General features: G+C 41.7%; 1 protein-coding gene across 4 annotated transcripts in view; it reads left to right on the top strand.

The window, feature by feature from the left end:
- dcc (DCC netrin 1 receptor) overlaps positions 1–13,316 on the top strand; it is a 277,076-nt gene that overhangs the window by 237,859 nt on the left and 25,901 nt on the right. For all 4 annotated transcript variants that reach the window (XM_078955556.1, XM_078955557.1, XM_011482137.4 and 1 more), the window contains exons 26-27: positions 5,471–5,620; positions 9,558–9,860. In XM_078955556.1, coding sequence (XP_078811682.1) covers positions 5,471–5,620; positions 9,558–9,860 — 453 coding nt within the window. The remainder of the gene's footprint in view (positions 1–5,470; positions 5,621–9,557; positions 9,861–13,316) is intronic.

Raw genomic sequence — 13,316 nt, forward strand, 5'->3', positions numbered from 1 at the left:
TCTGTAATTGTGCAGCTTTTAGTCAGCCTGCATGTCCTTAAGGATGTGTGCCCTCTTTTCTCTCTTTTTTGTTCTTCCTTCTTCCTCTGACTTGTTGTTGTTGTTTACCACAACTGCAAACTGAAACCAGCGAACAGAGCAGCAGGAATCAGGTTACTGCACTGCCTTCATTTCCACAGGGAGGGAGTCAGCGTGTGACCGATAATTCCTGCGAGGCTGCGACAAACCCTCCTGGGAGTTCATATAGATTTGTACACATTTGAGATGTGGGTCACAGTAAAAGAGGAAACCCCCTCTGGCCTCTTCCATTTACACAAAGTGCCCACCTCGGATCTCATCTTCACTTATCCCATTATTTTTGATTGTCATCATGTTTTTTTTCTTTTTCTTTCAAAGTTCTTGTTTTTTATTGTTTGAATGCTATAAATCCTTCAACCATTGTTTTCCTGTTTCTCTTTCTTTATTTTAGTATCTTCCACCATTTTTGCCGCCTAATAATGTTTCATCTATTTCAACCATTCAACTATTCAAATGTTCAGCTCATTCAGCTTTTTCCAACTGTGACTTTTGCTCCTTCAAATCCTTGAACTTTTCCAGATATTCCAGGATTTCTGCCTCCATTGAAACACATGGGGAATCCTTGGTGCAGAAGCTCGCTGGTTCAATACCCGGCTCTGGCATTTTTCAGAAAATATCTTTTTTGTTATTGTGCTGTTTTCACTTTATTAACGGTCAACTTTGATCATTTCTTTATTTATTTTTCCAATTATTACCCTTTAAGTTTCATTTTCATCCAGCAACATAGCATTCCACCTGCATTTTCTTCTGGAAAAGCAGCTCCTTCTAGTTTATTCTGACATTTGGAGGGAAAGCTTATTAAACCTGCAGTTGCTAGAATGTCCTTGTTTTTGCTGAGATCAAATGCAATCTTCGTTCTATGGAAAGAAATGGATTCTGATGGCTCAGACCAATTCGTGTGAGCCACGCTTCACAGGTCAGTTTAAACCTGAACCAGGAGTTTTTATCTTGACGTGTCATTAAACGTGCTCAGAGCAGTGCATGCTGGTTAAAGATGGTGTTATTGCTGTGGTGTCTGTGCAACGTGACAAAACCTGAAGTGCAGCTCAGGTGTTGTGAACAGCAAACTCTGAGGATGTTCAGGAGCAACACAAACAGCTTTTTGAATATGACACCCCGGCTACGAGGCTTTACTCAATCACCCTCTGCACCCACGCTCAGTCACACAACGCCTTTTCTTCTGCACCTGCAGTGCCTGTTGTCAGACACATTCACACACCCGTGAGGACACTGTGGGCGACGTGGGGTTCAGAATTATTCTGAATGAGTGCTCTGCTGCTGCAAAACAAGTAATGCCCTTGTGGATCGTGTTTTTCCTCCCTTACATTTGTTTTCCTTTTACTCTGCTGCCACTGTGATTTGTGGTTTTTTTAAAGAAGATGCATGCTTTGATTGAAAATGTGTTGTTTTTTCTGTCAAGTGATTCGTCCCCATAGCTGAAGTTACCGTTCCGTCTGTCACACGTAAATAAACCAAACAGCTGAAGATGCTTCCTGTTTTCATTGCTGTATCACGCTGTTCCTTAGTTTGTTTATTCATTCATTCATTCATCTTCTTCTGTTTGTCCCTGTCGGGGTCACAGGGCTGCCTGTCCCGGCCACTTGTGGGCGAAGGCAGGTGGCGCCCTGGGAAGGTCGCCAGTCTGTCGCAGGTAGTTTGTTTAAAGTGAGGATTTTTACAAGCCTCACCATTTTTTAACGTTATGAAAGGAAGTCTGCCCAGCTTGAAGTTGGAACTGTCATGGCTGTGTTGGCGTCCTGTCAGAGTCCCTCTGCTTCACAGCAGACAGCGCTCGCCTTCCCATCCAGAAATCCAGAGATTCCTGCTGCAGCTGAGTGTTTTTAGTATCAAGAGCGTAAAGGGAAAAAAAACATAATAACCTCCAGAGTTTGTGAGCCGTTTGCACCGTGAAGCCACTTTCACTCAGGAGTGCTGCCATTTTTGTCCCAAAAGGTTTTGAACTCTTTTTCTAACAAGTAAAGGTTTCTGATAACCTCAAACTGTCCAACGGTTCCTGTGTCTGCTACAACTATTCTTCTCTGTTGCAAAAAAAAAAAAAGTGTCTCAGTTCATCTGGGCTATGCAGTGTGATGAGGACAACGATGAAAACGTTAGAGATGAAAACCACACGTCTGCAATGCCACCACAGCACACAAAAGGCTTCATGCTCTGCTGCTCCACATCAACACACACAATGATTCCAGGCTGTAGAGACTCAGATCCCGGCTTCAGCACAGGAACCGTCTTCAGCTGAGCCACAAGTTGGTAACACACTTCTGGATTTTTTACACTTGAATGCATGATTCTTCATTAGAAGTGGAACCTGTGGTGCAGCGGTAGACCAGTCTACTTCTAATGTGAATGATTTTGTGACACATTATCGTTATTCTAGGTAAAAAAAAATGTTCTTAGATGCAAACTTTCCTTCACTTTCGTGTCTCCATAGAGTTGTTTAGGATAACTTAGTCTCCCTGATGTTCACCTCTGCAATGTTTACTTCTGAAATTCCCGAAGCTTTCTTAAAAATAAACAAGTGAATGGTTGTGCAAAATCCTTTTGTTTATTTCAGAAGTAAAATTCATTCCAAATGTGCTGATCTTCTTTAGGGATTGTGATTCTTTTGGAAGTTTGTCTGATTTCTGCTGAAAGAATTCAGTGTAAACCCCATAAATAATGTGCTCTGCAGACAGCTGCATTGATCTCTACACCTCCAGTTTTTCTTTTGTTTGCTTGTTCCTCTACTCTGTTTTTCTGACTTTCAGCTGTGATCTTTTTTGACTTAAACATCTTTTTTTTACGTTTCTTCATCTGCTTCTACATCATCTGCTTATTTTACTGACTGCAGTCATCTCACCTCACGCACACAAATGCACACATACACACAAACACACACAGGCACGACAAATGCCTCCATTAACCTGCAGTTCTTTACCTCCCCGCAGCAAAGTCATCGATATTCTCAATCAATTAGTGTATTGACCAGACCGGCTCATCTCTGGTCATCTTGCTGCTGTAATCAAAGTGTGCTTCTCTTAGAGTGACCACAGGACAAACACTGCAAGCAGCCTGTGTGGACACACAAAACACGCAGGCCCTAAATCTGCTGATCACAGCTTTGCTGGTATCAATACTCCCTAATCAATGCCAGTATTGATTAGGCTTAGTCAATTCAGGCTTTTTTTGCTTTAGATAAATAGAAGTATCCATCTGTTGACGTGCATTGCAGCCTGATAGATGGAGTTTATTTACTTAAATTTAGATATTGCTGGGGGCGTGCCGCGTAACGATACGGAGAAACCATGTAGAACGCTTTTTCAGCGATGTTGAAATAATAAATTTAACAAGTAAGGAGTTGGAGCCTTTTTTCTCTTTGATACCACGACAATCATTGCTTTAGATTTCTCCGTGTTTCATCTGTTGCTACATTCTGACTGAGTTTAGATCACGTGACCACATTCTATTCAGACTGAGGAATGACAGAGCAAACCGAAGCTCAGTCCGATTAGAAACAAACCGAAACCCCCTCCAGAGACGGGTCAGGGAGCGGTTCCTGATACCAGACCAGGCCCTGTCTGAGTGGACTGAAAATCTGTTCTGGATCTGGGAAACGAACTCTGGTTCACTTTAAGGAAAGCACATTTCTTTTCTGTCAAACTGATGTATTTATGCATCTTTGACCTAAATCAAACATATAAAACAACACAAAGAACCCATGTCTGGTCAACATAAAGAGGATCCTATTCATTTAATTCTCTGGTTATAGTTTTTTTTTTATCACATTACACAAAAACTTTGTACAGATTGTTTTTTTAATAAATGTTGAGTGTGATAATAATGAACAAAATTCTAAACTCACTCAGTAAGTCTGAAAGTCTATTAGATAACAGAAATGGACATAATAAAGAACTGATGGACATTTTCTTATCTTCTAAATAGACCTTCAGAAAGATGTGTGTTTTAACACACAGCGAGTGTGTATGTGTGTGCAAGTGGGTGAGCATGTGTGTAACAGGCTCTAAGACTGTAAACATTGCCTCCCTGTGCTTCTCTCCAGGTAGTTTTTCTGCTATTCCTCCTCTCTTTTTGCATCATCTCTCTGCTCTGATGCTCTCGGAACATTGACTGTATCCCAGAACTGGACTGAGCGAGTTGGACTTTGCCCACAGAAAATAGTTTCAGTTTCAACCAAATGCAGTCAATTCAGTCCCCATTTTGTGAAACACTCGTCACCATGTTGGAACCAGACGTTGTAAGTAAGCAGCGGTTGATCTGAGACGTTTCTATGGCAACCACCCTCTCCAATCAGGAGTGAGCATGTTAGACCAGAAAATAAAACATTTGCACAAGACCACCTACTTTTATTGAGACATCTGATTGGCTAGTTTATAACTGGCTATAGAAAAGATATTTATCTATCTATTTATCTATCTATCTAAGATGTTTAAAAAGGGTATCAGAGTGAGAATAGTTATTCTGACCAGCATGACTGAGTCTCAGCTTTTTATCTCTCTATAGAAGTCTATGGGGTGTTGGCCTCCTGGAGCCAGCTGTCACTTCCTGTTTGGAACGCCAGGAGGGATGAGTCCCTCAGTCCAGTTCTCATGTACAGTCAGTGATTCAGATACACCCCCTGTGGGTCAGACTTGTAGCACTATTGTGATACTGTAAGAACACTGGTACAGCAGCTTTCTTTCATATGTAGTCTCTTCGGCATCATAGACATTTGACGTTTAGTGGTAAATGGTTAGCTTGAAGAAAAATAGTTTGGTTTGTCAAGTACAGAGACTCAATAAATACTTTTCTTCAGGGTAGTTCATTTTAAAATTGCAAGAATAATTCCTTTTATTAATAAAACAATTCCTTTTTCTAAAATACTTTCTGGTTTTCTCCACTTTCTCAGCTTGTTTCATAAATATCTGCAGTCATGCAATATTGTTGTGAGACAGTTGTTTGTGGGTCTTTTGTGTTTGTGCTGTTTTAGCAGTTCCACCTCTTTTTGCATTAGCTTCAGGTTCTCTGTGTTGGTTAGTGGCTGTGTTGTTCCACTGCCAGTTTTGCGTCTGGAATACCTGACACTGTCAGCCGTTCTGCTTGTTTTCCTGCTTTATTGCAGCTCTGAAAGTGTCACTGTGCTCTGCGTTATTGATTGTTGGTCAACTTCTTTGTCAGTGGATCATTCAAGTGTTATTAACTGGTGACTCTACCACAGCTCAGGATGCACAGTTTTCCCTGCTGGACTCTGAATCTGCCCTTTCGTGGACCCTTCCCTCACTCAAAGTGCTGCCTGCTGCAGCGTGTACCCTTCTGAAAGTGTCCACAGCCACGATGCAGCTGACAGATTGCTGTCTGTTGCAGTTGGAGGTTTTTAATTCAGTGTGTGTTGTGGTTTCAGCGGTGGTCAGTGCCATCCCGGTGCCTGCTCTGGATTCTGCTCAGTATCCCGGTATTCTGCCTTCACCTTCCTGCGGCTTCACCCACAACAAGTTCAGCCTGAGGCCAATGCCATTTCCCAGCCTGACTCTGGACAGAGGATACACTCCAGGTACTGTGATTTTACCACCATGCTTTTCAGAGGCTCTGCTTGTGAATTGATTTGAACCACATGATTAGGTTACAGTTTTAGGTGAAAAAAAATGTAAAGCTTTTAAAAAGCTGTCCTTATAAGACCCCAGAAACTAAATACAGCTATTCTACAGTGAATCCTTTCATCAAAACAAAATAGTTATTCAGCAGAATAAAAGAAACAAAACTAGAAGGAGCTGCTTTTCCAGAAAAACATGCAGGTTGAATGATATACTGCTGAAACTTAAAGGGTAATAATTGGCAAAAATAAATAAAGAAATGATCAAAGTTGACCGTAAATAAAGTGAAAACAGCACAATAACAAAAAAGCTATTTTAGTGAAAAATGCCAGAGCCGGGTATCGAACCAGCGAGCTTCTGTACCAAGGATTCCCCATTTATTTCAACGGAGGCAGAAATCCTGGAATGTCTGGAAAAGTTCAAGGATTTGAAGGACCAAAAGTCACAGTTGGAAAACGCTGAAAGAGCTGAACATTTGAGTAGTTGGATGGTTGAAATAAATGAAACATTGTAGGAGGAGCTAAGCAGCAAAAAATGGTGGAAGATACTAGAATAAAGAAAGAGAAACAGGAAAACAATGGTTGAAGGATTTATAGCATTCAACCAAATAGCTGTTGCACTACATTCATACTGTTTCTGCAGTTTGTTTAGTCTATTACTGGAATAGTTTTTATAACTAATTGTCACCTGATCAGTGCTGCTGTGGAGGTGTTTTTGCTTTTCTGTAACTCACTGAGCTGCTAATGCTAGCAAAATGTAAAGACAAAAGCCAGAATCAGATATTCTCAACTCATCAGTTGAAATTACCCTAGAATTTGTATTTTTTTCCAGACTTTGCGTGACATCCAAACAACTGAGGCTGATTTTCAGGAAAAATGGATGCTCGATTGCCTTATTATAATGCTGATCTTTTGTGCTGTCATTGTTCTAAACTACAGCACACAATTAGTTAAAAACATCAACCACAAAGCATAAATGATTTAGCTAAATGATTTAACTTTCTGTAGACTAAACACATAGTACTTCACTGAACAGTGTCGGAGTACATTTAAGAGCTCAGCTCAATCTTGACAGTTTTCTTCATCCGTCTGGCTGTCATGCTTTTAAGGCTGTTTTTTTTTTCAGAGATAAATACTACATGACCTGGCTGGAAACTGTAATTCAATGATTGACTGATTCCTGGTTGCCTCTTGTCAGTGATTTAACAAGAGCAAAGAGACAAGAAGAGGGTTCAGAGTCATAAAGTCAACCAACAAATTGCAAGGCCTGATTGCTGCCAGCAAGGCACGGAGGATGGGGGTTGGGGGGCAAATACTAGGGAGAGGAGTGTACAAGGACAGGGTATATTTACACTGACACACCCCAATGAACCGCCTGCATGCAAACACCCAATGCAGTCCTTACAAGTGCCTCCCCTTCAAACAGTCATTTATCCAGATGATCAGATGCAGTAGCTGCCGCTGTCATTTGGACTTCAGAGGGAGTCTTGTAGTTTTAAACTTCAGACAAATTTAGCATTCATGATGCTCTTGTCACTCGCTTGTCTCGTCACACTTCCAGCGGAAAAGGAACTATGCTGTGTGCCACTTAACGGTGAGAGTTCTCTGTTGTGGGCTTGACTGCTCCTTACTTAATGTTGCTGGGACGTCACTGAGAGTGAACATTGACCACAGAAAGAAAACACTGACTTTCTGTAGAATTTGGTGAAGAGGATTCCAGTCAAAGTTTATTCTGGAATGTCCAACTTCTACGAGAGGAAAACATGTTTTTTTGACATTTTATCTCATGGTGCTATTAAATATATTTTTTAAATAATTGCTTTGTCATGTTCTTAAAAAACACGTCACAATTTTTCAAGTAACTTAATCACTGCAACATAAATCAGATTCCACCTTGATCAAACACAACTTCAGTATTTGTGATGACAAAGCAACTTGGAAGTGCTTGTTGTCTTACTGTGGCTGCTGGTTAAGGACCTTATCTATATAAGTAAGGGATAATGCCAGACGAGGTGGGCATTATCAGAAATTCTCAGCCTATTTAAGTGTCTGGGTTTCTGTTCATCCTTGTCAGGTCATCTAGTCTGTTCTGTCACTCATTTGTCATGGTTCAATTCATTAAAAGGTTTTTTTCAAGCCCGTTCTCCTGCATTTTGGGTCCTTCACCTCCAGCTCTTGATAGATAACGAATGTTTAAGCTACGTGGCTGGAACTGCTTCTTTAGTCATGCTTTATCACTGTCCATTATATAAGGGTTCATGGCGAACAAAATGTGAATTTTCAGAATGAACGCACTTTGTGGAAGCGGGCTTCCACAAAGTGCGTTCAAAGGCCATTAACCCACTTATACCATATTTACAAAATAAAAAATTATTCAACCGGTTTTTAGTACTTTATTTGTGTTATTTCTTCGGTTTGGATTACTTTTTTCACAAAAGTGGACTATTACGTGGTGCAGTGCGTCGTCACGGTAACATGACAATGCACCGCTTAGCCAGGTGATCCAGTACCGAAGTGGTATCTATGCTGATGACCACGATGTGTTGAATAAAGCATAAGTTCAGAGAGAAAGTTCACCTCTTACAGGAACTTACCGGAACTACTTTTTTAGGTGTGCGGTTATCACTGTGGATTGCAACTTTTTAATGCACACCCAGCAGCCAATAAGAATTAAGTATTCACCTGGACGATGCTATAATGGAAAATAAATGATATATACTTCTTAAACGCTGCTTTTAGACATTAGCATCCCTTTCCCCTCTCTTCCTGAATAGCTTTTGTAATCACATGAACACTGAAGACCTGTTCTGGAACATGATTCAGGCTATTCTGCACCATTCCATTCCATTCCATTTTATTTGTGCAGCCTCAATTCACAACAGTCGTCTCAATGGACTTCGTACCGGTAATGTAAGGTAAACATACAATCAAAAAGGATAATCAATGCATAGAATTCAATAGGATAATACTAAACTTTAACTAAACAGACTAAACTAAACTGGACATCCCTGCCCTCAGACCCTCCTTCGCTGTAAGGAAAATCTCCTTAAAAAAACGGAATCCGGAAAAAACGAAGAAACGTCAGGGGTGTCCACATGAAGGAGGGATCCTCCCCCAGGACGGACAGACGATTTACCAGAACTCTTAGAGAGAATTAGCTTATCTAACTCTACAACTACATATTTAAAGTCCAGCAAATGATCTTCATCCAGATGAAGACGGGGGATGGCTGGGGGCGCAAGACGAGCCGGAGACAGGATCCACAGCCAGGTGTAGGAGCAGTAGTAGAGGCGAGCCAGAGACGAGGTACACGGTCAGGGACAGGAGCACGGATGACCCAACTGGAATCTGGTGTTAAGGGACTATGAGGTCCTTAATATAGGACGGGGCGTCCTATATTAAGGAGTGATGTGATCTCATCTGCTAGTTCCTGCTAACAATCTAGCTGCTGCGTTCTGAACAAGCTGGAGACTTCTTAAGGAACTCTTAGGACAAAAGAAATCTTGGATTATTTCCATTCTCTGATATTAAGGTTGAATAGTACTGGGTTCTAGCTCTACGCAGAGCTTTTTCAAAATAATTTAATAGGCTATGTTTCCAGGTATTCAGAGACTGCGCTGAATCGGAGCTACACCATAACAGTGCCACAACAGTGAAGATCCACGTCACTACCTCAAAATAAACTGGTTATTTTTTTACCGTGCCTAATGTTAATCTCAAAAACATAAGGGACCTAAATGATGTGGATACGGACTAAGTGGACGTAAAGTGGTGGTCACAAAAATGTATTTTCAGTTCATCTTTTCTTATTTTCAGTATTCTTGTAGCAAGTCCTTACTGCAGCCCAAAGCAAGATAACATCCATCCTTGCCTCTGATTCCACTTCTCTCATTTCTAGCCCTGTCCTCAGATGCCCCCAGCAACACTCTCCTCCAGCAACAGCCTGCATCTCAACAGCCCACCCCCCTGCTCCCTGGTTCCTCAGCTCCACCAGGGGAGCTTGTTCCTCCTGTTGGCCCCGTCCCAGGGGCCCCTTCTACTGCTGTTGTTGCTGAGGAGGCACAGGCCGGAGGCAGCCGTACCATTCCGACAGCTTGTGTTCGGCCCACCCATCCACTACGGAGCTTCACCAACCCATTACTGCCACCACCCATGGGAACCATTGACCCCAAGGTGTACACTTCCATGATTTCTCAGTCTGGTGAGTAAATCAAACTATTTAAAAGTCAAACATCTTATTTATAACTGCTATGAGAGATTGGACTAAGAAAAACAAGAGCGGTTTTGATGTGATCATAGAGGTGGGGCTTTTACTTCTCTACTTTAATTCACCTTTATTGATCACGAGAAGACCCGAGTGCTCCAATTACCACAGGCACCACTGTCACCTTCATCTTCCATGCTTCTCCAGTTCCTTCCTGAGTCTGTGGTGTTTCTCCAGTTTCTCATGTTCCTTCTTCCTGGTGTTACCATCACTATATACTGCCACATCCACCCCAACGGCTTTCCTCTGTTCTTTATCCACCACTACAATGTCTGGTTGGTTCTCCATTACCATTGTATTTAGATCCAACAAGGTTCTGGAAACATTCCTCATAGACTTTGGTCCATGTTTTCATGACAGCATCACTCAGTTGCTGCAGATTTGTCTGCTGCACATCCATGATGCTGATCTCCCGTTCCACAACACCCCAAAGGTTCTCTACTGGGTTCTGGTGACTGTGGAGGCTGTTTGAGTCCAGAGAACTCATTTTCATGTTCTAGAAACCAGTCTGAGATGATTCCAGCTTCATGGAGCCTTCTCCTGCTGGAAGTAGCATCAGAAGATGGTCCACTGTGGTCAGAAAGTGATGGACATGGTCAGCAACAATACTCAGGTAGGCTGTGGCGTTGGAACCATACTCAACTGGTACAAAGGGGACCAGAGGGTACCAATATAATATCCCCCACACCATGACACCACCACCACCAGCCTGAACCGTTGCTACAAGGCAGGATGAATCCATGCTTCCATGTTGTTGAGGCCAAATTCTGACCCTACCATCTGAATGTGGCAGCAAAAATGGAGACTCATCAGACCAGAAAACGTTTGTGTGAATTGAACAACTGCTACTTTATTTATCCCACAATCTGTAAATTCTTCTCCGCATTTGACCCATCCCCTGGGGGAGCGGTGAGCTGCAGCCCGGGAGGCAGTAGCGTTAAGGGTCTTGCCTAAGGGCCCTCACTGGGTGATGTTAATTGCTCACCATTGATATGGTAATTGCCCCAGTACCATTCCTGCATGGAAGCCTCTCACCTTACCAACCGAGCTACCTAGCCGCTGAATTGTAGCCTCAGATGGAGTCCGATCACTATGCCGGCTCCCAGGAGGCGAGCTGGCGGCCAGACAGAGAACCGTTGTGGGAAGGGGAGCCAGCCTGATCAGACCTCCTGAACATCAGGATATTTTTCTTTTTTTCATGGAGGCAATAATAAAAAAATGTCCCTTGATGTTATTCTTGTTTTTAATTTTCCCCCCTCTGGTTAATAAGGACAGCGAGCCTTTAAACTCTGTCAGAGAGAACACAAATGCAGAAAACGTATTTAGGACTTTAACTTTAAGTTTCACTTGAAATTCGTCCAGCCAAAAACCAAATCCAGCCTTGGACGCACTTAAAATACGTGCGGAGAATGCAGCAATGTGACATCTTCTCTTCTGTGGCACCTGAGCTGATGTTCACACAGGACGGGGCACATCAGGGGTGCAATGAGCAGGCGCTACTGGGCCGTTGTGACATCACAACAGCTCATTAATTCAAACCAAGCTCTGACACAGTTTGATTGACAGCGATTTACAAGAAGAAATACTCAGAAATGCAAACACGAAATGATTTTTTATTACTTTGTTCTCCTTTATAAGAAAAATGAAACACATGTCAGAAACTTAAAAAACATGATTTTCATCAGAGAGGAACTTTAAAGACTGGAAATGAGACTCAGCCTAATTCCTGCAGGATGTTCAACAACTGAAATGCATTTTTGCAGCAATGGAGGAATGTGGAAAACACACTCTTTGTAAACTGATAAGAGTCTAACTTTAATTGAACTTTGTCCGCTTAGTTTTTAGGACTGAATTTCTTTCATTGACAGTTTCGTACGCTGGGACAAAAACGTTGATGTCCATCACCGATTCTGTGTTTCACACATAAAAAGATGAGCGACTGTGTTAGAAACACGTCAGCTGTGGGAGACAGAACGTAAACATGAATACAGGAAATCATAATGATTGATCTTTTAGAGAATGTATTTGTATAATGGTGCATATTAGCTGGGCAATTTCTGTAAATAATTGAAACAAAGGGAACCCTCTGCAGTAATAATCTTTATCTTTAATTGATTATTTGGTTTCATTGCGTGAAATGCCCACAGTTCTACAGCAAACCTTTTCTGAAGAGTTGTGTGACTTAACAGTTAACTCTGACTCAAAGAATGAATCCAAAGACTCTTTTTTTTTTTCTGAAGCTCCTGGTTTTCTGTCAGCTTCCTGTGACTTCCTCAGATGAATTCTCCCCGCTGAGCTCCACTCTTTGTTTAATATTTTACTCAGGGAGGCTAAATGCATTCGCCTCAGGCTGTTGCACACTGTGTGTGTCTGTGTGTGTAGTTGATATTCTGTAACTGGCCTTGACATTTGCTGGAGGGATGGATGTGATCTGACCTGATCTCTCTCTGTTCTTGCTCAGGTTTAATGTTACCTGGCTGTTCGTCCTCATGTCCACCAGGTTTTTCAGCCTCATCTCTGTTAGAAACCATTAAGTTATCGTCACAAGATGGTCTGTTGGATGTTTTCTTGTCCATCCGTTGTTATTAATGTACATAATGTATTTATTTGGGGGTAAAAACGTTTTTCCTTTTTTTCCTTTTACGGAGTGTCATTCTTATGTTGGGTGGGGGGGCAGAAAACAAACTATTCGTCCCTCATGGTGTGTATGATCTATGTGTTGGTGGCGTGTGTGTTGGACTGTTTACATGCCCCGGTGGCCTCAGATTAACATTGATTTTTGGCTTCTGGAAACCTTCTGCTGAGGAGTCAGAAGCCTGAAGCAACAGGAGACTCGCCGCCCTCGCCGTGACGGGCAGCCCTGACTAAACACAGGAGAGGACCTTTGTTCACGTGTGTCTGTGCTCTCACATATGAAGTGATGCTAAACTTTTCTGAGTGTCGATAAGAAAGGTTGTTTTACACCTTCAAGATGAACATCTAAATTCAAATGTAAGATTTGTATCAAAAAGCAGGCCTCATTTACATGTGATTCAAGTAGAAACAGCAACCATCAAAATACCAACCAGGTTGTTGGCTGACATTAATGGAAATGACATTTAATCCAGGAAACATTCACCAGAGCTCTTCCTGCTTTGGAACTTCTCCATGAATCCAAAGGACTCTAAACGTATTTCTAAAAAAAATGGTTACATCAAAGTTTCAAAAGTACAAAGTGGAATCTTGTAATGACATTTGAATACATAAAGTACAAATGTTACACAGGATTGTTGGGTTCTGATGAATAGATTATAGTTATTAAGTAATCTAAATCCATTTCCAAACCCCAGAGCTACTGGAAACTGTCAGATTGATTGATTGATTGATTGATTGATTGATTGATTGATTGATTGA

The sequence above is a fragment of the Oryzias latipes genome, chromosome 12 (assembly GCF_053564925.1).
Source record: "Oryzias latipes strain Hd-rR chromosome 12, Olatipes_Hd-rR_3.1".
Classification (NCBI taxonomy): domain Eukaryota; kingdom Metazoa; phylum Chordata; class Actinopteri; order Beloniformes; family Adrianichthyidae; genus Oryzias; species Oryzias latipes.